Consider the following 23510-nt stretch of genomic DNA (forward strand, 5'->3'; position numbering starts at 1 on the left):
AATTATCTTACAGTTGAGACACACAAGACTCTAAACCAGCTTTGTGCACATCCAATCGAAACACAAACATCCCCCCAGCCCAGCAGCGCGTTCAACATTCTATGAAGACATCAACCATCACCAGCCCCCAGCACAGCGCAGAGAGGTTGAAGTCAAGGTATCCACAGACATAACCACTCTGCTGCCAGGCTCGGCCCCTGGGTGGAATGCAACAGTGCAATTATCTAGATCTTCACAGGATCCACACCACCCTGGGCTGAGGAGAACATACCAGAACCCCCGAGTATAATCCTCTCACAATCACAAACGAGTGGAGCAGGATCGATCAGCAGGTTAGGGGTTGTTTGGTTGTCTCTGAAAGGTTCTGGGTTCAAACGCGCGTGTCGACAGTTTAACCATGGCGCAGGCGTCCCCTAGCGCGATGCTCCCTAACCCCTAGCCACTCCTCCGGGACATGTATCCCAAGACGTTGTCATGTTGTCATTAATTCACAGGAGGAAAGCTTGTTTGAAGAACAAAGGGATCTCAACGTGGTGATACTGTGCCGTCAGGCAGAATTATGTTTTAACTGTGCATTCAGGAGGCCGCAGAGCTTTATGCAAGACACGACGAGAGAGAAGGGAGAAGGTATCCATTGTCTGCATGCAGTTGAAAAATCTAGTTTTAAGAAATGAAATCCCTCTAATACAGCATTGATTTATTTTCTCATGGTGTAACCGTGGTGATGGCTGATTTGAACCTGCAGTAGAATCTCACAGCAGCGCTCTATTGTGTAGTTCATTGAATGAAATGGATTAAATAGCAGAATGATTGTGATTGGGAGGGGGAGGGGAGTCACCTGATCAGGCACGTGGCCGAGATAACAGAAAACCAACTCCTGAAGAATCCGCTTTTAAAGAAGGCTTGTGTACTCTAGGTATTTGTGTGTGTGTGTGTGTGTGTGTCTGTGTGTCTGTGTGTGTGTGTGTGCGTGTGTGTGGGGGGCAGCATAAGGTTTCAGTGAATGGAAGGTTTGGCAGAGCTCAGAATCCGGGATTTGGCTTTTAAGTGAGTTTTAAAATCCTACCTCAGCGTTACAATACTGTACAGCCACAAAGAGAGAGAGAGAGGGGGGGCGGGGGGTCAAGCAGTGACCTCATCTCTGGATTAGACTAACTGTTTTAGTCATTAACCCTGTAGAGCCCAGAGATGTGTAAGACCACCACCCCCCTCCCCTCTACACAAAAGAAGATCACAGGTCTGATAGACTCAATATCATGTTGAAGAAAAAAATTATGTTGAGTCATATAATAAGGGTTTGTGGCTTTAAAAGAAGGTTTGGCATGTTTCTGCAGTAATGGTGGCAGGCAGGCCAGGATACAAAGTGAGACATTATTTCCATTCAAGGATTTGATGAAAAGCATCTCCAGTCGGTGAATACACACAAAGCAACGTAGGTGGGGAGGGGAGACACGAGCCCAATATTGTGGAACATGGTGACATAGACAAAACAAGGACGGGATGAAGTGAAAGAGCGAACAGGACAATAGTAATCAATATGTTTTGTGTGGCACTGGGATGGTGAGGGAATATTCACTGTGAGAGTGTAACACTGCTCTTAAAAAACACCCCACAACTCCACATGTTAACTAACTATACTACATTAACTAGAACCAAAACACAACTACACTATACTGCACAACAGTGCACATACAATTACATGTACAAAAGATATCACAAACGAATCACAGCAACAATTAAAGAGATACAGATGAGACCAAAGCACCATTTTAAAGTCCCTGAAAAGAAAGTAATTGCAGTTTCAAGGGTGCGCCTTAGCTCATTCTTCTGCAGGAAGAACACGACCCCAAGCTCTCATTGTCTTCCCCAAGCTCCTCACTTGCCTGGTTAGCAGCGAAGCTTTCAGATATTTAATCTGACCAGCGGTTTTTTTTTAGTTTTTTTTTTACACAAGAGCTTGTTTAAAGCCTCAGGATAAAGTTCCATCGCTCTTCCCTGATTCCCGCCCTTCCTCAGTGAAACCATTTGTCTGCCCATGTGGCTACGGCATCGACGCGTTGAAAGCCCCGACTACACTTCGCCACAAACGCCCGACTTCCTTTAATCAGAAGGGAAACAACAATGGCTTTCGGTTTCCTTCCCTCGCACCCCTCGCAAAAGACTTAGATTTATTTGTTGGATCTCTCACCCTCCTCTTTCAAGTGCATGGCCGCCGTTATTAAAGGGGACTTCACACATCCATCCACACACTTGATCTGCCACTGCCACATCCCTCCCGTCCGACCCACCCCCTCCCCCTGGATGGCTGGCTTTACTGTCCCTGCTCCCTTCACACCTACCTATTCACCATTCAGCCATTTTGTCTTTTTAGCAGGCGCTTTCATCCAGAACCACTTGCATGGAATCTTTTCAAACGCATGTCGTCAAGGAGCACCTTGCTCTCTAGGATGTCTACAGAGAGCCCTTGGACATTGGGTTTCGAAACCTTTGGTGGGGAGTCAAACACGAGACTACCCTGGCCCCTCATTGTTATATATTTTAAGAGGCTTAAAGGCCCAGAAACTATAGCAGATAGTAACGAGTAGAGAACTAATGGCTACAGAGCGCTGCTCTGAGTACTAAGCAAAGCTAACTGAGGGGGGGGTTTGACGATGCTAGGATGAGAATCCCGCTGGCAGCTAAGTTGGTTGAGGGGGTAAGCTTTGATGGAAAAGAATAGCTGATCGACACCCGAGTCACGTGACTACAATAAATCCCAGGGAGGAGACATGTGGAAGAGTTATAAAGCCAGTCTTGAACTCTCTCCCTCCCCCTCTCCTCCTCCTCCTCCTCCTCCCCCCCCCCCCCCCCCCATGCCCTGGGTCTCCCCTCCTAATCATTAAAGGCTGCATTGTTTCCCAAAGGTCAAGCCAGGTTTCACTCTAAACTTTTAAAGCCAACCAGGAAACGCCAGCCAAGCATTTTAACCTCATGCAGCAGGGCAGCAGTCCAACAGTCAGCTCGGGGGGGTCCATACAGATCAACCGTGCGCACAGGCCCTACAAACTATAGAATTGAATGGAGATTTCGGTCCAATTGTATTTATAGTTCAAATATATCCAGGTCAGAGTTCCTTAGTGACTTCAGGAGCACATTGAACAATGGGTGAAACGCAAAGGCCAATAAATCCCTACAACACACTGGAGAAAACACAAACACCATCACTGTGGCTTTGACCCGTTCTTTTTGGAACACACACACACACACACATACAGTTATTTCCAACACAGTCAAATTTTCTCTTTTTGGGCCAGGGAGAAGGACAATAGGAGGGACAGAAAGCAAACCTAAGATTGCTGAAATGGTGAGAGAGATCACACACACACACACACACACACACACACACACACAGTTTGTCTTCCCTCACAATACCTTCCAGCTGAGAGAGGGAGAGAATGAGACAGAGACCGAGAAAGAGAGAGAAATGCACTTTTCACATTTTCACCATTTAAAGTACATGGTCATTTTTCCTGTTTACTTTTTTTCAATTTGGTCATGTAAAGGATTAGTTTAGTAGGTATTGAGAGGTATGGAGGGGTTGAGGGAGAGGAGTGAAACGGCGAGAGCATAGAGGAACAGAGCGAGAGAGCGAGAGAGAGAGAGAGAGCGGGGGATGGAGAAATCTAGTACTTTTCCGCTGTGAACTGCGACCCTCACACACGGCACATCTGTTGTCCACTGAAGACTAGGCCTCGGTCAGTCGTCCAATGAGACAAATGGCTTCCTCTGTATTTCCTTCAATCAGACGGAAATGTCTCACTTATCTAGCTACACATACACATACTCTGTGTTGTAACGAGATACCTCACAGAGAAAGAGAGTGGGGGAGATAGGTGGAGAGATAGAGCCCTCTTTTACATTCTGCTACTCTGTTTACTTACTTAAAAAAACTGAACTAACTATTTGAAGCCCTAGTCGAGTACATTTTCAATGTGTATAAATATTTTTAGATTGTTATAGTATTTTATTTTTGTAAATGTAAATGTACGTTTCCCATCCAAAAGGAGCCCTAAATTTAAGTGAGAGAGAGACCGAATTAAAGAGAAATACAGTGAGATGAAGGAGACCCCAGGACCCAGAAAGAGATGAAAAAGAGACCGATATATATAGAGATAGAGAGACAGAGACAGAGTGAGAGATCAAGACTGACAGACAGAAAGAGAGGGAGAACCAGAGAGCCTTGGGGGTAACAGATACAACACAGATCTTACATTCCACCAGATCCCCCCCACCACCACCACCACCCCTGCCACCCCCCCATCCCATTGTCATGCTAAAACCAAAAACTTCCATGGAGTTCCACATATTCCAAATGACAATGGTAACCTGTTGACGTTGGCCGTCAAGATAAGACGCACCCTGGCTCCGTCTTAACCACCCCCATGACTCCCACCCTAACCCCCATCCTAACCATCCCCTACCCCCCCCCCCCCCCCTCGCCTGTCTCAGCAAAGGACTGGGGGTCAGATCACAAACATTAAGCAATAACACAGAGAAAGATCGGCTATATGTAGAAGATGCTAATTGAAGAATCATGTTCAATACATTGGTTGAGTGTGGAATAGTAAAGTTGCTACAGCAGTAGAGGTGGCTTTGTTTCACAGATGTGAAAGAGAAGCCAAGTGGTTATTCCTTCTCAGTAGTATTAGTTACCGTACACCAATGGTGATTTTGTGCAGGTTTATCCATTGGTGACTAAACAGTTCGTCCCAACATTTTTTGCATGTATAAATTGTTGATGAGTTTACATGTACGTTTTTCCTGTATTACACATGCATATGTTGACCTATCGGACATTTGTCAGATCATTGGAATACACTCCATTAATGCTATGACACCATGGTATTAGCATGGTATTAGCATGGTTTATGCAAGTGTGTGTGTGTGTGTGTGTGGTGTGTGTTTACACAGGGGGAGGGGTCATTGGAAATAATACACCGTTGGAAAAGAAAGCTGAATATTTGCATACTGTGTGATGGGTTAATTCAGGTTGAATAATGAATAAATGAAAAGCAACATGCACGCCTCTCAGCTAGGTCACAATACAGGAAGAGGAAATCAAAAATAGGGAAGAAGTGGAGGAAGAAGGAAAGAGAAAATGGCTGCCATGCTGAGGGTTTACTCAGGGGCTATTTATAGGTGAGCAACCCCCCCCCCCCCCCACCTCTTATTGATCCACACATAACTGCTACCGCACACACCCACAAAAAACACACACCAGGCTATGCTGCTGCCTGTAGATTAACCTCCTACATCTTCCTCTCTCCTCCTCGGCTCCTTTCCATCTCCTCTTTCAGATGCACCTACTTATCTACGCACACCCGCAGGCACATGCGCACACATTCTTTCCTCTGACAAGAATGTTGTGGAGGGGTACTGGTTGCAGAGGAGGGGGGGGGGGGGGGAAGCGCATGGTTAGCGTCTTAGCATGATGAAGGACTACAGAGTATCTTAAACTAGCGAAGACACTAGCCCAGCGGACTAGCGAAGACACTAGCCCAGCGGACTAGCGAAGACACTAGCCCAGCGGACTAGCGAAGACACTAGCCTAGCGGACTAGCGAAGACACTAGGCTAGGGGACTAGAAAGACGCCAGATAAGCAAACTAGCAAAGACCCTAACATAGCATCTTGAAAAGACATACAGTACAAAGGTTCCCCATACATGTTTCTCGTCTCAACGAGTGCCGTCTCATAGTGTAGCCAGGATACCCAAGATAAGAAAAAGACTAGCTGCAGATTATATTGGATATTTAGAGTAAAGAATAGTAGAACAAGAATAGCCATAGAGAACGGAAATGGGCGATTGACTGAATATGCTGTTTGAAAGAAAGGCATACGTATAAAAGGAAGAAAGAATGAAAGAGAAAAGAATGTGGCAGGGGTGAGGAGGGGGCATGCGTTTCCTGGTGTGAGTGACGCGTCGTGAGTGACGTGCGTGAGGGAGGGGTGGTGGTCATGAGGGAGGGGTGGTGGTCGTGAGGGATGCTTGAGGCCTGGCTCCCTGACACTATCCTTGCAGACCAGCTATGACACTAGCGGACTAGTGAAGACGTTAAGCCAACCGGACTAGCACAATCGCTAGCCTAGCGGACTAGCAAAGACGTTAGCAAAGCGAACTAGCACCGGCATTAGCCTAGCCGACTAGCACAGGCATTAGCCTAGCCGACTAGCGATGATGCTAGCCAAGGGAATTAGAGAAGATCCTAGCCTAGCAGGCTAGTGAAGATGCTAGCCTAGCGGAATTGTGAAGACACAGTAACAAGGTTCCCCATAAAGGGTTGTAGTGTCCTCAAATGCTTCCTCACAGTGTAGCCAGAACCCAAGAGAAGGGAAGACTAGGTGTAGACAAATGGGATGTTTAGAGTTTAGAATATAGTAGAGAATGGCAGTGACTGAATGACTCAATATGCTGTTTAAAAGAAAGAGCAAGAGAATTAAAGAAAGACAAAAATGAAAGGAAAAGAAAATGTAAAAACAAGGGAAGGGAAGAAATAAAGAAAGAAAGAAAGAAACAGGAAAAAAAGACCAAATCCATAAACAAATGCAGCGCTGAAATTTGTCTGTTTCGCTTATTTAAATTAAACACACAGAAATGTGGTGAGGAGTGGACGTGTGGGTGACCCCGGCAGGGCCCTTGGGGGCTCCTGTTGGTGTGTTTCTACTGGCCCTTCACATAAACACTGCTGACTAGGGACAAACCATTTTCCAGATGGGCAACAAAAGCCCAATAGAGATCAATAATGTGGAGAACAGTTCTTTACAGCGCCTAGACTCCCCATCAGTCCCTCCACACGCGCAAATAACAACACAACGCTTCAAGGCAGAGGCTGTTAATGTGGAAAAATGGTTTTAGAAAAGAAATCCCTCAAGTGCCTAGGTAAGCTTGGGGATAAAAAAAAACAAAATGATTCCATTGAGCGAGGCTAGAGCGTTCCAAGGACAAACTTCTTGTATTCAGCTGGAATACAAAAACAACATCAGTGTTGTTTTGCTCAACGGTTCCACACTATATTATCCATATGTAAATCGGTTGACGTGTAAATTGTGTTACGAATATCAAGTAAATGCAGTAAAACAGGAAACAAATAATTGACATAGTGGTAATACAATCAAATGGCAGAGCATAGAGCTCATAAATTCATTCAGAAGTCAGAGGCCTCTACCCAACACATACTCTAGCTCTATCTCTCTTTTCCCCAACCCCCGGTGTGTGAATTAAATTCTTACCTTCCCATGTATCCATCTCATTCTTCTCCTAGTCTGCCCACAGTCCATTAAAGCTTGTAGTTCACTAAAGAAGAGCCCTGAGGCATGCAAGCCTTGGCCTCATGATTCTTCCTGCCTTGCTCTCTCTCTCTCTCTCTCTTTCTCTCTGTCTCTCTCTCTCCAGCAGCCTCTCTGCTCTGCAGCTTGGAGCTCTCTGGTCACTGTGAGAGCCGTGAGCCATACTGGTCTCTCCACTGCCTGGTCACATGACCAACAGAGTTCACCCCCAGGGGTCATGGCTTGGCTTGAGCTCCAATGACAGCTAGGGGTTATCTGGGTAGAACTGATAGTCCTCTTTTCCCTGCCGCTCAACAATACACCCCCCCCCCCTCACCCAAATTAGCCTCTCCCCCCCTAGCTAGCCTGGGGCTGCACTGGAGGACCAAAGTGCACCTCCAAGCATAAACAGTTTCAAGCTGACAAAACACACAGACACATAACTAATTGAGCCACTCTGTTCAGGGCACATCAAGCTGACTTTATGCAGCTAATTGTTTAATGGCCAACAGAATGGAAACTATTAAAAAAAAATTAAAAACCTTGGTGAATAAGGTTGAATGGATGAATCGACAACGGAGAAACCAGGGAACAATTTCGATGAGAGTCCAGCTTTTACCGCCTTTTCCTTGTCAGACCCTATGTTATGTCCGATGACACGTAAACACACCTTTATGCAAACTATCTTACCAAGACATGATAGTCCATCAATGCAAGGTCTGGATAACAATAAAAAACATTCTTACCGTCCAGTGGGTCCTCTTCCTTGACCCCCCCCAGAGAACGGGACAGGGGTACAAACTGAGACACATCCAGCGCTGCTCTAGGAGAGACACACTCCCTGGAAGAACTCTCTCCCCCAGACTCCCTTCAGGGGGCTTGAAGCTCACGACTCACAACCTGGCTCCTCTCTAGATGAACCCAGCATCAGAATAGCGGACACACCGGTCCCTGCTCAGAGCACTCAGCCGCCCACCCCCCTTAACCCCCGTACCCATCGGCCAGAGCTCCACCCTGCAAATGCTAATGCTACTGCTAGCTACTCACACCCCCCCCCCCTACCAAGCTCAGAAAACCCCTCCCCATGGACCTGCTAATGCTAATGACCATGGCCTCTGTAAGAGATAATCAACAAGCTTTTTCATCATGAAACACTACAGCGTGAGACAGACTCTAACGTGGTTGTTTGAATAATTCCGGTACCAGTAGGAAATAAACGGAACATGTGGGTGGTTAGCCTTGGTAAATAAAATCGGTTGCATTCGGAAAAAACCGAGTATCAACGTCAACGGCTGTGATGCACTTTAACACACAGCTCGAGCTCCCAGCTCCTGTTGCTCCTCCACATTAAGCCGCCCGCCTGCTGCCATAAGTCAGTGCACCGTACGGCTTACAGTCGCTGACGCGGCCGCGCGCAATCTGCTGCGCCGCCGCACGCGCCCTCTCCGCGCATCAAAAAAACGCTTGTTTTTGCGCCGCACAGGCAGAGGGGTCCAAGCCACTCTACTCTTTTTCTGGGAATCACCAACAACATGGCCGCTGGCTCCAAAGGTTTAATAGTCAAAGGTTCAACGAGCAAAGAAGGGACTTCCAACAGATCATTAATTTCATGACTCTGGATGTGGAAGGCCGTTTGCGTTGATGGCTTATTCCCCAGGAGCGTATGACGTCCCTGTCGATACCAAACAGAAGATCAAGAGGGGGGAGGGGGGGGATGTATGGGAAGTAGCCATATGTCACCCTTGACCGAGACTCACGTCCCTCTCCCACGTGGCCGAGATGAACAGAATAATCCCCCACGACGTCGCTGTTAACCTTGAAGTGCCAGCAAGCGACGAGGGACATTAGGGTCAACTGGGCCCGCACTGGGAGATGCCACTGGTCTGCAGAGCCGGTGGTGGTTGTGACAGGGGGAGTGTGTGTGTGGGGGGGGTTATCCGCTCACGACCCACCATGGAGCCGGGGATCAGACATAAGCAGGGGGCTGCAGGGAGTTGTGAATGTTGGAAGGAGATAACACGCTGCAGGTCTGAGAGGGTCAATTTGCCTCAAGGATTTTTGTTCAATGAAAGGTGATAATAACATGAGACAAATGTGATTTTCAGAGGAAAACCTCCATGTGGTACAAATGCTGTGAAATAGCGCTCTATTACTGCCGGATAAAGGAGTTCATGAGTGTATTAACATCTTTGAAATCACTTTATTATAAGGCTCACATTGATATCTCTCAAGAGTTATACCAATATTGTGTCGGTTGAATAGAATGATTATGTGGAGCCTCTGAGATGTTTCCAATATTAAAGCCTGTTCAGAACAACCTTGCTTTAAAAGCAAAAGGTACCATAGATTCAAAGGTTTGAATCTAATATACAGTATATTATCAAACAAAAGAGTTTCAGGACTAAATCATATATGCACTCTTATCATATCTCTTAACACTAATATTTACAAAAGAAACACGAGAATAAAGGTATAGCAAAGAATTCATCCATTTTTCTTTTAAAAGTTGAAAAAGCGATAGTATTTTTATCAATCTAAGTGATCTAGATGGTTTAACCCATAATCATTGATTAAATGCTAATTATATATATATATATATATATATATATATATATATATAAATAAAAAAGATAAGCAATTATTTTAACATATAATTTACAGAAACGCATGTATGATTTAATGTAAAAATACAAGTGATTTTAAATAATTTAAATTAAAGCTAAATCTTACAAAAGGTTCCATTGAACACATTATACATATTTTAATGGACAGAATATAAAAGCAGTTGTTCAGCCAGGGAAAGTAAAGTTTCAGGTATTAAATCCTGGAAGTGCCTGAGGACACACACTATTCTTACTCTACATTGTTATTCTGTTCTTGACCTTCTCTCTCTCCCACCCCCCCCCCCCCCCGCCGGCCCTCTCTCTACAACAAAGACGAGCCCAAAAGTTAGCTAAAATGCTAATGCCATGCAGTGTCATTTCAAATGTGCTTATTTGTAAGTTGCTTTTTTGCATTTCACTAAACATTAGATTAACAAAGGCTCCTCCTTTTGTTTGAGCTCCCCACACCCGGGCCGCTCAGCTGTCCTCTGGCCCCCTCCCCCGAGACAAAGACTTGCAGGAAAAACTAGACCAACCCACCTCTCTAGTTGTTTGGCATTTCTCCCAAACATCAGGGGCCAAACCCGCTCAGGAGCCACATAAAATGGAGGTTGCTCAAGGGCCATTAAAAAAAAAATATATATATATATATTTTAACATGAGGCCACACACACACACACACTTCATGTAAAGGGGTGGTGATAGGTGAGGACAGCTTGTATGGCTGAAATGTTTTTCTACTAATCTTCTGACAGAATTACTGAATACCAATTAAGGGATTTACACATGAACACAGAAGGGACACAAAGACAGGATGGTACACACACACACACACACACACACACACACACACACACACTTAAGACTTAGGGTATAAGTAGCCTTCTAATAGTAATACTATTGAACAATTTACTAATTCAGTCGACACCCTAGCAGCTCCACCGCCCCACACTCTGGTACCCTGAAACGTAATGACTCTTAACTTGATACATGACACAATACATTTCAATGACACACACACACACACACCTATTAATTATTAATTTGTAATTCTATCCAAGACAGGGGTTTAGGTGACTATTTATAACTTTGTTTGCCAATAAAAACCAGAGAAGGAAGCTTTTGACCAGATATCTCAGCTCTCATAGTATTTTAAATACAATATTCCCCTTCTCCCTGAAGCTACCACAGAGGTTGAATGTGAGAATGAATGGACAGACATTAAGGATAAACCTTCAATTTAAATGTAATACAGAGAACAAATACAATGACTTGAAGTAATATTATTGCTATGGTTCAAATATTATACTACGACTAATATTTTTAATTTAACTTGCACATTGCAATAACAACCAGTGCTTTCATATTCATGATGGGGCTATCTTAATAGCATTAGCATTTCTTCATTAGCAGTGTTCTTAGGGAGTAATGCCTGAGTCAGAGTATAATTAACACAACTGTGCTTCCGAACAGGGGCTGGGGGTGGGTGGAACGGCATGAACAATGCCTTTGTAACAGCTGAAAACGTAAGGAAGAGAGTGGGGGTTAAGATTTTAAGGAAAGCCACCTCACACATAGAATGGACATTTGTAGCTTTTTATTGTATTGTCTTCTTCCATTTTCCATCAACTTTTTTTTTTTCAATGTAAATGTTTTCTATGCCAATAAAGCCCTTTGATTTGATTAAGTTGGAGTCGAGTGCAGTGGGTGCCTGCAGTTACAACAATATACCACTAGGGCGCGCCATCAGCCAGACCAGAGATGCTGAGCAGATTTTCTAATAACATTTTTGCCTTTGTTCGGACAAAGGCACCGATAACTTTGAACCTGTAACAACTTGCCTTTTAGACATAGTTCAGAATCCTTACAGCCTGTTTTGGCAAGGCCCATTCCCCATTTTGGCCTTTCTAGGTTTCATAATTGTACCTTTGTTACTAAATCTATTTATTAATATATTTAGGAAATAAGGAGGAACATTTTGGAATTCAAAATCAAGAACTATATGTTTTACATCGTAAATTATTATTATTATCTATTTGTGTCAAAGTAAATTGTTGTTTGATGCAAAACATATTCCTGATAAGAATGTCAGCAGCCCTATAAAAATGATGTTTTCCAATTTTTCTAATTGTTCATGTATGTCCCCAAGATGATCAAATGTGTGTAAATTTTTGCTAATCCATTTCTTATTTGTGTTGGAATGCAAGTCCTTCAGGGCTGATCACACAATGTGGGCGATCCTACAAAATAGCCAGGTCCTGGTGACATCTGAGGTCAGATTTACAGAGGTCAGATCTACACTCCCATCACCCCTCCATCTCCATCACATCATCCCCTGACCGATCAAGAAGGCCCTATCCTGCTATAGCACCCAGCTTTAAAGAGGTTCTTCATCATATACACCAGAGTGCATTTGTTTGGTGGAATGTCCTTGATCATACAGACACAAACACACAACTGTGTCCTTGACTGGTTCAACTGTATTCAAAAATATGGAAATTGTTGGATATGGATATATATAAGTCTCAGCCAATCGGAAGTATTAAAATAAATATCTTTTTTTTTTTAAAATACAATTTGTATCTTGCCAAAGGACGCCGTGACCAGGAAGACACAGGAACGTTCTTAATCTCTTTCCTTTCTCTCTTCCAAAAGACAAGCAGAGCTGCGGTATCTCTGTCGTCTCCATGTTGTTATCCCTCTCCTTCCTGTCAGCCATGTTGCTAATGACAGGTTAGCGCCGCAGCTCCGCCGCACGCCCCCTCACACACATTACCTCGCTAGGAGAGAGAGGCTGTCAAATTACACTTGGATCCTAACTCTCTCGCCCCCTGTACCTCTCTCGCCCTCGCTCGCTCCTCCGCCTGTCATCTCTCCCTCTCCTCTCTCCCCTTCCCATCTCTCTCCTTTCATTTGCTTTTGCCAATGATGTTTATTTGTTTGCATGACGAGTGTGTGTGTGTGCGTGTGTGCGTGCATGCGTACACACTTGCTAGGCCAAAGGCCAAAAATTCCCATTACATTCCTAGTACAAACACAAAGACCTGAACTAGTATCTTATAGAAACACAGTCCTCAATTTTAATCATATTTTACATACAATATCTTTTACAGCACACAAGTCGTCGTCAAAAAAAAAAATGGTTGGATCTGTTTGACAGACAAGCGGCTCAATGGAAGCCCACACCATCTCTAACCACACAAACAACTTTAAAAGCTCAAAGCACATATTAAAAACCTATTAATATACTGTATATGAATACATGGTTGGCTGTTCAGCTCATTGGAGCCGTCCCTTTCGATCTCCATGAGAGCTTAGTTCAACATCCACAACCCCCTTCCTCCTCTCCCGCATCATCTCCATCCATCCCTCCATCTATTTTAACAACCCCCCTCCTCCTCCTCCTCCTTTCCTCTTGCAATTTATCCCCCTTCTCTCCACTATCTCTGGACGCTCTCTCTATCCCTTCACTCCATCAGCTCTCCCTCTCTCCACCCCTGACTCCTCTCTCCCCATCCCTCCTCCATTCTCTTCGCCCTCACTCGCTGCTTATCTTTTCCTCTCCCCATCCCTTCTATCCTTCTTCCATCTCTTTCCCCACCTCCCAACAAACCCACTCTCACCCTCCATCCCTCCTCTACTCTTCCCCGCTCACTCTTTCCATCCCCCATCTCTTCTCTCTCTCTCTCTCTCTCCATCTATCCCCCACTTACTCCCTACTGCCCTCCTCTCCCCTATCTATCCACCCCCCTTCTCTCTCTCCTTCCTCCCTTGTCCAGTCCTCCTCCTCCTCCTCCTCCTCTCCCTGCTCCAGAAATGTCAGATGGAATTACTTCTCTTCACGCTCACAGCCTGTAGCAGAGTCACCGTGAACACAGCACGCGGCCCATAGCAGCACAGCCGTGAACTTAGGCCAGGGCCTGTAGCAGAAGAAGACTGAACTTAGGCCAGGCGTTGTAGCAGAAGAACCATGAACTTAGGCCAGGGCCTGTAGCAGAAGAAGACTGAACTTAGGCCAGGCGTTGTAGCAGAAGAACCATGAACTTAGGCCAGGGCCTGTAGCAGAAGAAGACTGAACTTAGGCCAGGCGTTGTAGCAGAAGAACCATGAACTTAGGCCAGGGCCTGTAGCAGAAGAACCATGAACTTAGGCCAGGCATTGTAGCATAATAACTGAGTTCAGGCCAGGGCCAGTAGCAGAAGAACCATGAACTCAGGCCAGGGCCTGTAGCAGAAGAACCATGAACTCAGGCCAGGGCCAGTAGCAGAAGAACCATGAACTCAGGCCAGGGCCTGTAGCAGAAGAACCATGAACTCAGGCCAGGGCCAGTAGCAGAAGAACCATGAACTCAGGCCAGGGCCTGTAGCAGAAGAACCATGAACTTAGGGCAGGGCCTGTAGCAGAAAAAACATAACTTCAAGCAGGGCCTGTAGCAGAAAAAACATAACTTCAAGCAGGGCCTGCAGCAGAAGGCGCGTGAACGTTGCGTGCGACCGGTAGCAGAAGAACCGTGATGGTAGTGAGCAGCCTTCATTCTGCTGCTCCAGTTAGCTCCAATAAAAGTCAGCACAGGCTGCTGTCAGTACAAATACCAACATGACCGCTGTAACAGACCACATCACCCGTACACAACACGACACACCTCGCTCCGAAGGGCAGCGTTAGCAGACGCCGTGGAAAAAGGTCACAGCAAATAAGTGTGTGTGTGTGTGTGTGTCTGAGTGTGTACGTGTGCGTGTGTGCATGTATGTATGTGAGAGAGAGAGGGTGGACACGCTCCGCTGTTTAATGATTCCCTTGACTCTGCCTGACTTAAGAGTCGTTCGACAGCTTTGCTAAGACGCTGCTCATCAGGGATCAGAAAGGATCCATGTCTCAGGGACTGGCAGTGGGCCTTCCGGCGCCGCTAATACACCCTGGCCGGCTTAGCCCCGTGAAATCCACCCTGCAGGGTAGAGATGTGGATGCTTGTGGTGGAAAAAAAAAAATAAAACTAAAAAGACCAAACACTGCTGTGACCGATATAGGACAATATGTGTGGTGAGCTGTGCGTCGTGCAGAGCAGCGAGGACAAAGTCATCGCTGTACACGATATGGTACATGAACGACGTACATGAACGCCCCGTGTGGGTGTATGGACACCATGTTATTGATAACAGAAAACACATTCCCGGAGCAATTATTAGTTGGACAACAAGCAATCACAGACATATTAATACAAATATTAAGCACAGCGTAATTTTTTCCCCCAGTAATCAACTCAGTAGCCAGCCGTGGAAGGCTTAGGCTAATAATCAAAGCAGATTAGCAGAGGCGCTATGATAGCTCATGCGCTAGCCCAGCTAATCGCCAACGTGATAACCGTGAATCACCCAATCGGGGTCAGTGGATAAGCGGATCGTTTCAAATTGCATTTCTTTTTTTCATAAAACAATCTCGGTATCGTCGCCCCCCATCGATGACGGAGGGGACTCTGGTTGACTTCTGTTTGCCTTTCCCCCCCCCCCGCCCCCCCGTCAAATGTCACAGAGAAACCTCCATCCCAACATGGCGGCTAGTTAGCTTTGTGGTGTAAAAAAAAAAAGCTGCTTGTGAGCCACTAGTTACACTGGGGATGTTAATATAACCTCTGGTTATAACCATGTTCAAGAGATGCTAGATAGCCTAATGATGTTAATATAGCTGCTAGTTAGCTTGAGAATGTTAATATAGCTGCTAGTTAGCTTGAGACTGTTAATATAGCCGCTAGTTAGCCTGAGAATGTTAATATAGCCGCTAGTTAGCCTGAGAATGTTAATATAGCTGCTAGTTAGCTTGAGACTGTTAATATAGCCGCTAGTTAGCCTGAGAATGTTAATATAGCTGCTAGTTAGCTTGAGACTGTTAATATAGCCACTAGTTAGCCTGAGAATGTTAATATAGCCGCTAGTTAGCCTGAGAATGTTAATATAGCTGCTAGTTAGCTTGAGACTGTTAATATAGCCGCTAGTTAGCCTGAGAATGTTAATATAGCTGCTAGTTAGCTTGAGAATGTTAATATAGCCGCTAGTTAGCCTGAGAATGTTAATATAGCCGCTAGTTAGCCTGATGATAATATAGCCGCTTGTTAGCCTGATAACGTTAATAGAGCCGCAAGTTAGCCTGAGAATGTTAATAGAGCTGCATGTTAGCATGAGGATGATAATCTAGTTGCTAGTTATCCTGAGGATGTTTATATAGAGCCTAGTTTGCGTGAGGATGTTAATATGCCTGCTAGTTAGCCTGAATATAGCTGCTTGTTAGCATGAGGATGTTAATATAGCCGCTAGTTAGCCTGAGGATGTTAAGCGCAGGCGTGGAGGAGGCGGGAATCATCGGCACCGGTGTGACTGTCAAGCCGCCGGCGCCCTGTGATTTCACCCCCGCGGCGGAATGACAAGTCGAGCTGCACGCTAAGCTACGCTGGAAAAGACGCGCTAATGACACACTGCGTAGGCTGACGCTACCATTAGCCTAACGCTACCATTAGGCCATACTCTCTGCAGCAGGAACCAACAGGAACACAATTCTGTCATTACAACCCGAGAGAGACCTCTAATCAGGGTGGTGGGGCGGCCGGGGGAGTCACTGGTCGTATTCTGAAGGTGAGGGGGGGTGGAGAGGAGGACTACTGTAGGTCTGTATGCTAGCAGACTCAAACAAAACGGCAACTGGGACAAGGGTTGTCTCGCACACGACGAGATTCAAGCCGGAAAACAATCACAAACACATCACACACACAAAATAATCTTCCCGTTCCAGTTAATCACAAACTGATGGGTACAAATAAACATTAAAAAAATACATGTGGGAAATCTGAAAACGATCTCCCTCCCGATAGTTTAAGGATTTCATACATTGTTTTTAGAGGCCAGGCCAGCTGGCACACTGACACACTAACTCGCCAGGCATCTGTTTGGTCCTAAGTACCGTTTAGGAACCTCTAGTTGGCAGCCGCATCGCCACGAATGTGGCAGCCAGCTGGAACCAAGGGCTCCGGTTTGAGAAGCCCATGTGGAAACGTCTCTGCAACCCCTGCATAAGACTAAACCATCCCATTCACGAACCGCCACCACCTCATTGGGTAGGTACTGGTAGAGATACATACAGACTCCTACAGAAACACCAGTCCTACCGAGTAGAAATACATCATCGTCCTCATGATTATAATACCTGTTATGAGTCAGACACGATTTGTGGTTAGGGATGTGCTGATATCACAACAAATATGAGAATAAAGGAGATGACTGTTGCAAATGTTTGATGGCAAAACTCAAGTGAAAACAAATACAAGATACCAAATACAACAAGATACCAAAAAAGTATTTTAAAAACAGTTATTTCACGATTGGCTAATCAAAGTACTTGGAATCCAGTTGGGGGCAATAGCAATACTCTAGTATTTTGCAGCAGTACTTTGCTATGGTATTTATTTTATTAGTGTAGTGGGAGGAGCTTCTAAAGCCAGGGTCCTCTTGGTGAACAAGAAGGTGTTTTTTATTGCTAGAGTCTGTATAAGAAGTATGGAATGTACTCACCAAGCTGGCTGTCATTAATGGCATCTGTGAAGAAAAACAACAAGAAAACTCTCAAGTCAATATATCAGTCAACAGCAAAGTTAACAACATTCAATAAACAACCACCCAAAAGAAAATAAGGACAACATGACGCAGGGATAGTAAACTGTGAAGGTGGATCATTGAGAAGGTTTCTTTGGGCTTTGTGACGTGGGCCGATGTTTAGTCTGCATGCCGACTCGATGCGTTCTCTGACATGCCGGGGCCCGTTTGACCGCAGGACAGTTAGGTATGTGTGTGTACATGCACAGGTGTGTGTGTGTGTGTGTATGTGTGTATGTGTATGTGTGTGTGTGTGTGTGTGTGTGTGTGTGTGTGTGTGTGTGTGTGTGTGTGTGTGTGTGTGTGAGAGAGAGAGTGTGAGTGTGAGTGTGTGTGTGTGTGCGTGGTGCACAGCTGTATGCGTGCGTGCGTGCAGCATCTCTGGTATGTTTGTGTCACGGTCCAACCGACTCACGACCCGCGCTGCAGGTGTTGTGTCTACGTCTCTAACATCATGGGTTTACTACTCCAGAGGAAGTGGAACACAGTGGCTACGTACAATAATATAATCAACTATTGTTGTTTTCCGAGCTGCACAAATATTTCGGTTCTGCTGTTCTCAATTGGAATTCGCAGTTGGTACAAATTATCTTGTTACGTGAAGGGAATTTTAGTCAGCGCTCGCTCTGAACCGGGAGACCAGCCCAGATGAAGAAATAGATGAAAGGACATATAAATAGAGATTCACGATTGCCGTGTCGATATAGAGCACAACATATCTGTAGCTTGCTGACATCGCCCTGGCTCGCACTGACCGGCGAGTCAGGCAGAAGCGATGACATCACCGGAACAAACCGGAATAAACCACAACAAAATAGGCCACAGCTGTTAGGATCTTTAGGCTACAAATTAGACTGAATATGTCACAGAGCATCAGATCAGCCCGGACACACACACACACACACACACACACACACACACACACACACACACACACACACACACACACACACACACACACACACACACACACACACACACACACACACACACACACACACACACACACACACACGAAGATGTAAGAAGTGGGTATTTGGTACAAAAGCTGAATTATGGAGACGTTTTGAATTATGTATGGCGTTCGCTCCAGAGAACCATGTTAGAGGAGTGTGGGAGAGGCAAGGAGGTAGCATGACACTTTGGGAACCATACAACCACAAAGCACATCCTATGCAAGCACAATTATACCTTGTGGCGTGCATTTATCGCTTATCAACGCATCAGACAAATTATTCTCAGGGAGAGCGGGGGTGCACACACGCACGTTGTCACCATAGCTCTGCATCAAACCACAAAACATGTCCGGCATACCTATAAGGCTTCCCTTCATGGGCGCACAGAGGGAAACAAGATGGAGGTCAGATTCTAGGATGCTGTCGCCACAGCCGTCTCCATGACAACGACTGGATTATGGGACATAAAGACAGGGCTCCCTAGAGCTCTTGAAACCATCTCACACAGAGGGGATTGTCGTCGACAATCCCCCTCGGTCTCCCTCCATAGGTCGTTAATTATGATAATTACGTAACGTAAAGTTATGGAGTGCTTATTCAGTTTTAACTCTTTCGATCTTCTACCACTGTGCGGTACTTCCTGAAGGACAGCCACATTTCGAATCTGCGGATTAATGAATTACATTGTATCATATCTTTAAGGTAACAAGAGACCGAGCCAGTGATGATGATGGAGGAGGAGGAGGAGGAGGAGGAGGAGGAGGAGGAGGAGGAGGAGGAGGAGGAGGAGGAGGAGGAGGAGGAGGAGGAGGAGGAGGAGAATTCTCCGCAGTAAGAGGAAGAATTGGGGGAGCATCAGCTGAGCTAGAAGAGGGAGAACAGGGGTCCCTCTCTCCCAGACCTCCTCTTGGAGCCTCCAGTGCTAAATATATCACCCGGCCCCTGAGGGGGAAGGCTTCCCCCCCCCCCCCCCCGAAACAGCTCAATAATTCACAGGCGGGGTGGCGTGGTAACCATAGGGTGGGAACCGAAAAGGGTGGGGTGGGAACCATAGGGTGGGACGGACGCAGGGGCGGATGGGTAGGGGGACCGAGAACAGAGAGCTCTGAGCAGAGGTCTCTGTGAAACCACAGAGGGTGGGACTGTGCAGAGCACCCCTCGGACGGGACGGCCCCACTTTGGAACATTTGGAAGGAATTACTGAGACGCTTTTATCCAAAACCGCATCAACAAGTGAAGGCTTCTTTTGAACCACAGTAGGCGTTCGATATCGGAGCGGCTTAGAACCAGAAAACCACCTCTGGCTTTCAGTTTTATTTAAGTAAAATAATTGTAAATTAACATTGGGGCATATTTGATCTCATATCATAGTCGGTTTGATCGTTTGGAGCGTCCGGTAATTCAAGGGATATAGCGACTTGTGCTCTTTGTAAAACATTTTATCTGGTTGGCAACAAGGCTGTGTTATGCTACCTGTCAAGGAAGAATGGGAGCGTTTAGCTAATGGCATTATGGGGGCCCGGACACACACACACACACACAAAACAAAGATAGAGCCCCACTCCCAACCCCCCTTCGCCACGTGACATCTGACCCCTCCCCCCCCCCCCTCCTCCCCCTCCCCCATCCACCACCGCAGAGGTGAAGGTCAAAGAAGAAGAGTGAGGAAGACGAGACCGGGGCCGCGGGATCAAAGTCAACGGTCACCTCAGACGAAAAAAAACATTTCACCGCTCACAGCTCAAAAACCTCCAGAAGGCTGACACCTCCCGCTTCCCCCGAAAGAGACATTTCAACTTAAGCCGCCCTCCAGTAAGCAGTTTGGACCGTTCGCTGGACTGAGTCAGGAGGTGCTTCATTGTGAGCAAAATAAAAAAAAAGGATCAAATAATCCCAACAGTTTAAAATCGGTGGCGTTTTGATTTCCTCTGCAGAAGGTGCCGCGGCGTGAGTGTGTGTGTCGCTGGGGGTGAAAAAAAGAGCAGATACCTCGTTTTTTTTTTTTCTTTTTTTCTTTCATTTCACACGTTTCACAAAGAACCATAATCCACACGCCTCACATTAGTTTAAGGCACCCTGTGTGCATTCTGATTTCAGCATCCGTGGATTTCAAACGAAACACTTATGAATGACAGAGGCGAAATGAGGTGGGATATTTTCCCACTCGCCCGGGCTGCCGAGTGTTTCATCTCGCCGCTCAAACGCCGGCTTTCTTATTCTGCTTCGGCTTCTTAATGCTGCGGCATTCACGCGCCACGCCGCTTATCGAAGCGCCACGCAACACTTGATGGAATTTGCCGGCGTACAATGGTTGGAAAACACACTTCAAAGGCTCCATGCATCTAATCTCTCCCTCTCTGCTCATTGGCTGATAATACGCTCCTGCCTGCCCAGCCTTCACACAGATCTGAACTGAGGGAGTCTCATCCCTGCCTCCCCTGCCTCGCTCTTTCTCCCCCTTTCATTGTGGGGGAGGGGGGGGGGATGTTGGGTAGTACTGCAGTCAGCGGGAATATCTGCAGAGCTGCATAACAGAAGCGCCTTGCCCACTCTTACGTAAAAGTCCTACTTTCGCGATTATTTATTTTTCTACACGTACAAATGCACACGGCCCTGGATGTTACTTGTGCATGGATGTGCACACTCAACTCTCAAATACACACACACACAAAACACACACACACACACACACACACACACACACAAAACACACACACGCACACGAATGACAGCCCAGCACAGTGACCTAGTTTTCCCTGAGTGGCCCAGATCCGGCACGATGACGGCTCAGATCTGCTAAGGGGGTAAAGTCCTCCTGGGCTCGTGGTGGTTGGTCGGCCCGGCGCTCACTGGCCCCCCGCCCGCCGCCCCCCCCCCCCCCCCCCCCCCAGGTCCAATCCCCACCACAACGGATTCATCGGGGGCCGGGGATCTGGGCCGTGCTCTCACCTCCCCCGTCCCCTCCATGACAGTGCACTGCGGTCCCGTGGAAACGCCATGCCACGCGGTTTACAGCCCACCCCCCCCGTTGACTTTGAATCGGCCGCGGTGCCGTGCGGGGCGCAGCGGCTCTAGCTTCGGACGGCTTGCGGCGTGCTAAAGAAGTAGGGCAGGAGTGTAACTTTGGTGAACTCACGGCGACGAGCACATTGTTGGCCGTTCTCCCGCCCCGTTTTATCCGGTGGTTGACATTAAAGTGAGTGCTGGTGAACACTGGTCTCTGTGTTTTTTTCGGAGATCTTCCATCAACCAGGTTGTGGGCTTCATCCAGAAGCGACTTGAGTGCGGCGCCTCGTGTTGTAAAGCGTGCCGGGGGGGGGGGGGGGGTGCGGGACACGGTGACTGTGGTCGTGAAGGCCAGGCTGGATCCGCAGCGCAGGTGTCGGGGATCAGTGCATCCCATCCGGACTCAGGGGGGCACCGGGGGGGGAGCGCGGGGGGGGGGGGGGGGGGGGGAGGGCACGAGGGGGTTGAGGAGACCCTGCTGGTGAAGTGCGCTGCGTTTGTTCAGCGTTGAGAACGGGTCAAGGGACTGATTTCCAACGCCGCCCCCCCCTCCCCCGTACCCCCCCATGCCCTACATACTCTGCTCCAACCCCACAGGGCTGACAGCGGGAACATGTGCGGTGAGGTCTCAGCGTGGCGATGGAGATGCTATCGCTTAAGCGGGCATTAGCATTACAAAGGGGCTGCGTTCAAGAAAAATAAACACTAAATAAGACCTCCGGGGGGGGGTTCGGGATGAAGTTTCGCCCGGCGTGTCCGTGTCGAACAACACGGGAGGTTTTACGTCAAGGCGTGACGGTGAGGTGAGGAAGAAGAAGAGGAGGAGGCGTGGTGAGGGAGGGTGCCTCGCGGGCCGGTGAAATTGTCCTTCGCTTTCATCTGCATCTGATCGGAGCTAGGTACGCTCCCAAGGGGTGTGGTCCCCCTCAGCAGGGAGTCTGCTGCCCCCCCCCCCAGCAGTGGGGTGGGGTGGGCGGGGCTGAACGCATGTGCTGCTCGTGGACCCCCGACGACCTGATTACCTGGATGCCTGCGCCTCCAGGGCAGCCGGCCCTGGTGTAGGGTTGTTTGTTGTGTGGCTCTTTGCATATAGAAGATTACTTCTTCAAATAGATTAGATCAGGGGGATAAGGGGTAGGGGAGTGGTAGCTTGGATGTTCGATGTTCGCCTTTGTAAGGTTGTGGTCCCCAATGCTCGAGGATGGCATCCTGGAGCAAGATGCCAAGATGCCCTCTAACCCAACACCACCTGCTACTTAACAACATGCCTTGGTCACTCATCAGTCACTTTGGATAAAAGTGTTTAACAATTATTTTCCCCTTTTTAACCAAATAATGAATCTGTGAAACAGATGTATTTCCGATGTCAGTTGTATATACACATTACCATTCTGGTTACAGCGTATGGAAAAATGACTTCAACCAGCAGCCTTCTGCGCGCCACACTAACATCGCTTAAATTGTCCCACAACATTGTAGGACAACACACAACCATGCTATAGGTTATTGATCCGAATCCAGAGAACATTGGAGAGACTTTTTATTTTGTCGACACACCAGCTCACGTAGTCCACGGTGAACTGAAGACTGGATCTGCGTCGGGGTTTTAGTCATCGCCTCGATGCAAGGTCGCAACTTTTGGGAGGCAGACGTCAAGCCCTTGCGGTGGACGCAAGGAGGGTCCGCAAGGAGGGACCGCAAGGACGTACCGGGTGCGTAAACCCCCCCCCCTTGCGTTGCGTCGATGTAGAACCATAACTGAGCCTTAGTAAGAGGTTAGGGTGTTCAACTCCCAGCCCAAAAGATTCTGTGTTTCGAATCCCGACTCCGATAGTCTAGCGCATGTTGCATCCTTAACCACTGCAGAAGGCGTTGGGATTAAAGCGACTGCAGTAAGGATGCAGCCTTGGTAGAAGAGGCCAACATGCGTTTTTAAGCATCGGTAGCCCCGGTGGCGGGGGCGCCAGGAGGAACCCCAGCTCTGTGTTAACTGACTGGAGACGG

General features: G+C 47.1%; 1 protein-coding gene across 1 annotated transcript in view; it reads right to left on the reverse strand.

Annotated features, from left to right (window-relative positions):
• nr6a1a (nuclear receptor subfamily 6, group A, member 1a) overlaps positions 1–23510 on the reverse strand; it is a gene marked incomplete at both ends in the record, with an annotated part of 55686 nt that overhangs the window by 11333 nt on the left and 20843 nt on the right. The window contains one exon of the mRNA XM_084468576.1: positions 17464–17487. Coding sequence (XP_084324702.1) covers positions 17464–17487 — 24 coding nt within the window. The remainder of the gene's footprint in view (positions 1–17463; positions 17488–23510) is intronic.

The sequence above is a fragment of the Micromesistius poutassou genome (assembly GCF_964030765.1).
Source record: "Micromesistius poutassou genome assembly, chromosome: 5".
In the NCBI taxonomy this organism is placed as follows: domain Eukaryota; kingdom Metazoa; phylum Chordata; class Actinopteri; order Gadiformes; family Gadidae; genus Micromesistius; species Micromesistius poutassou.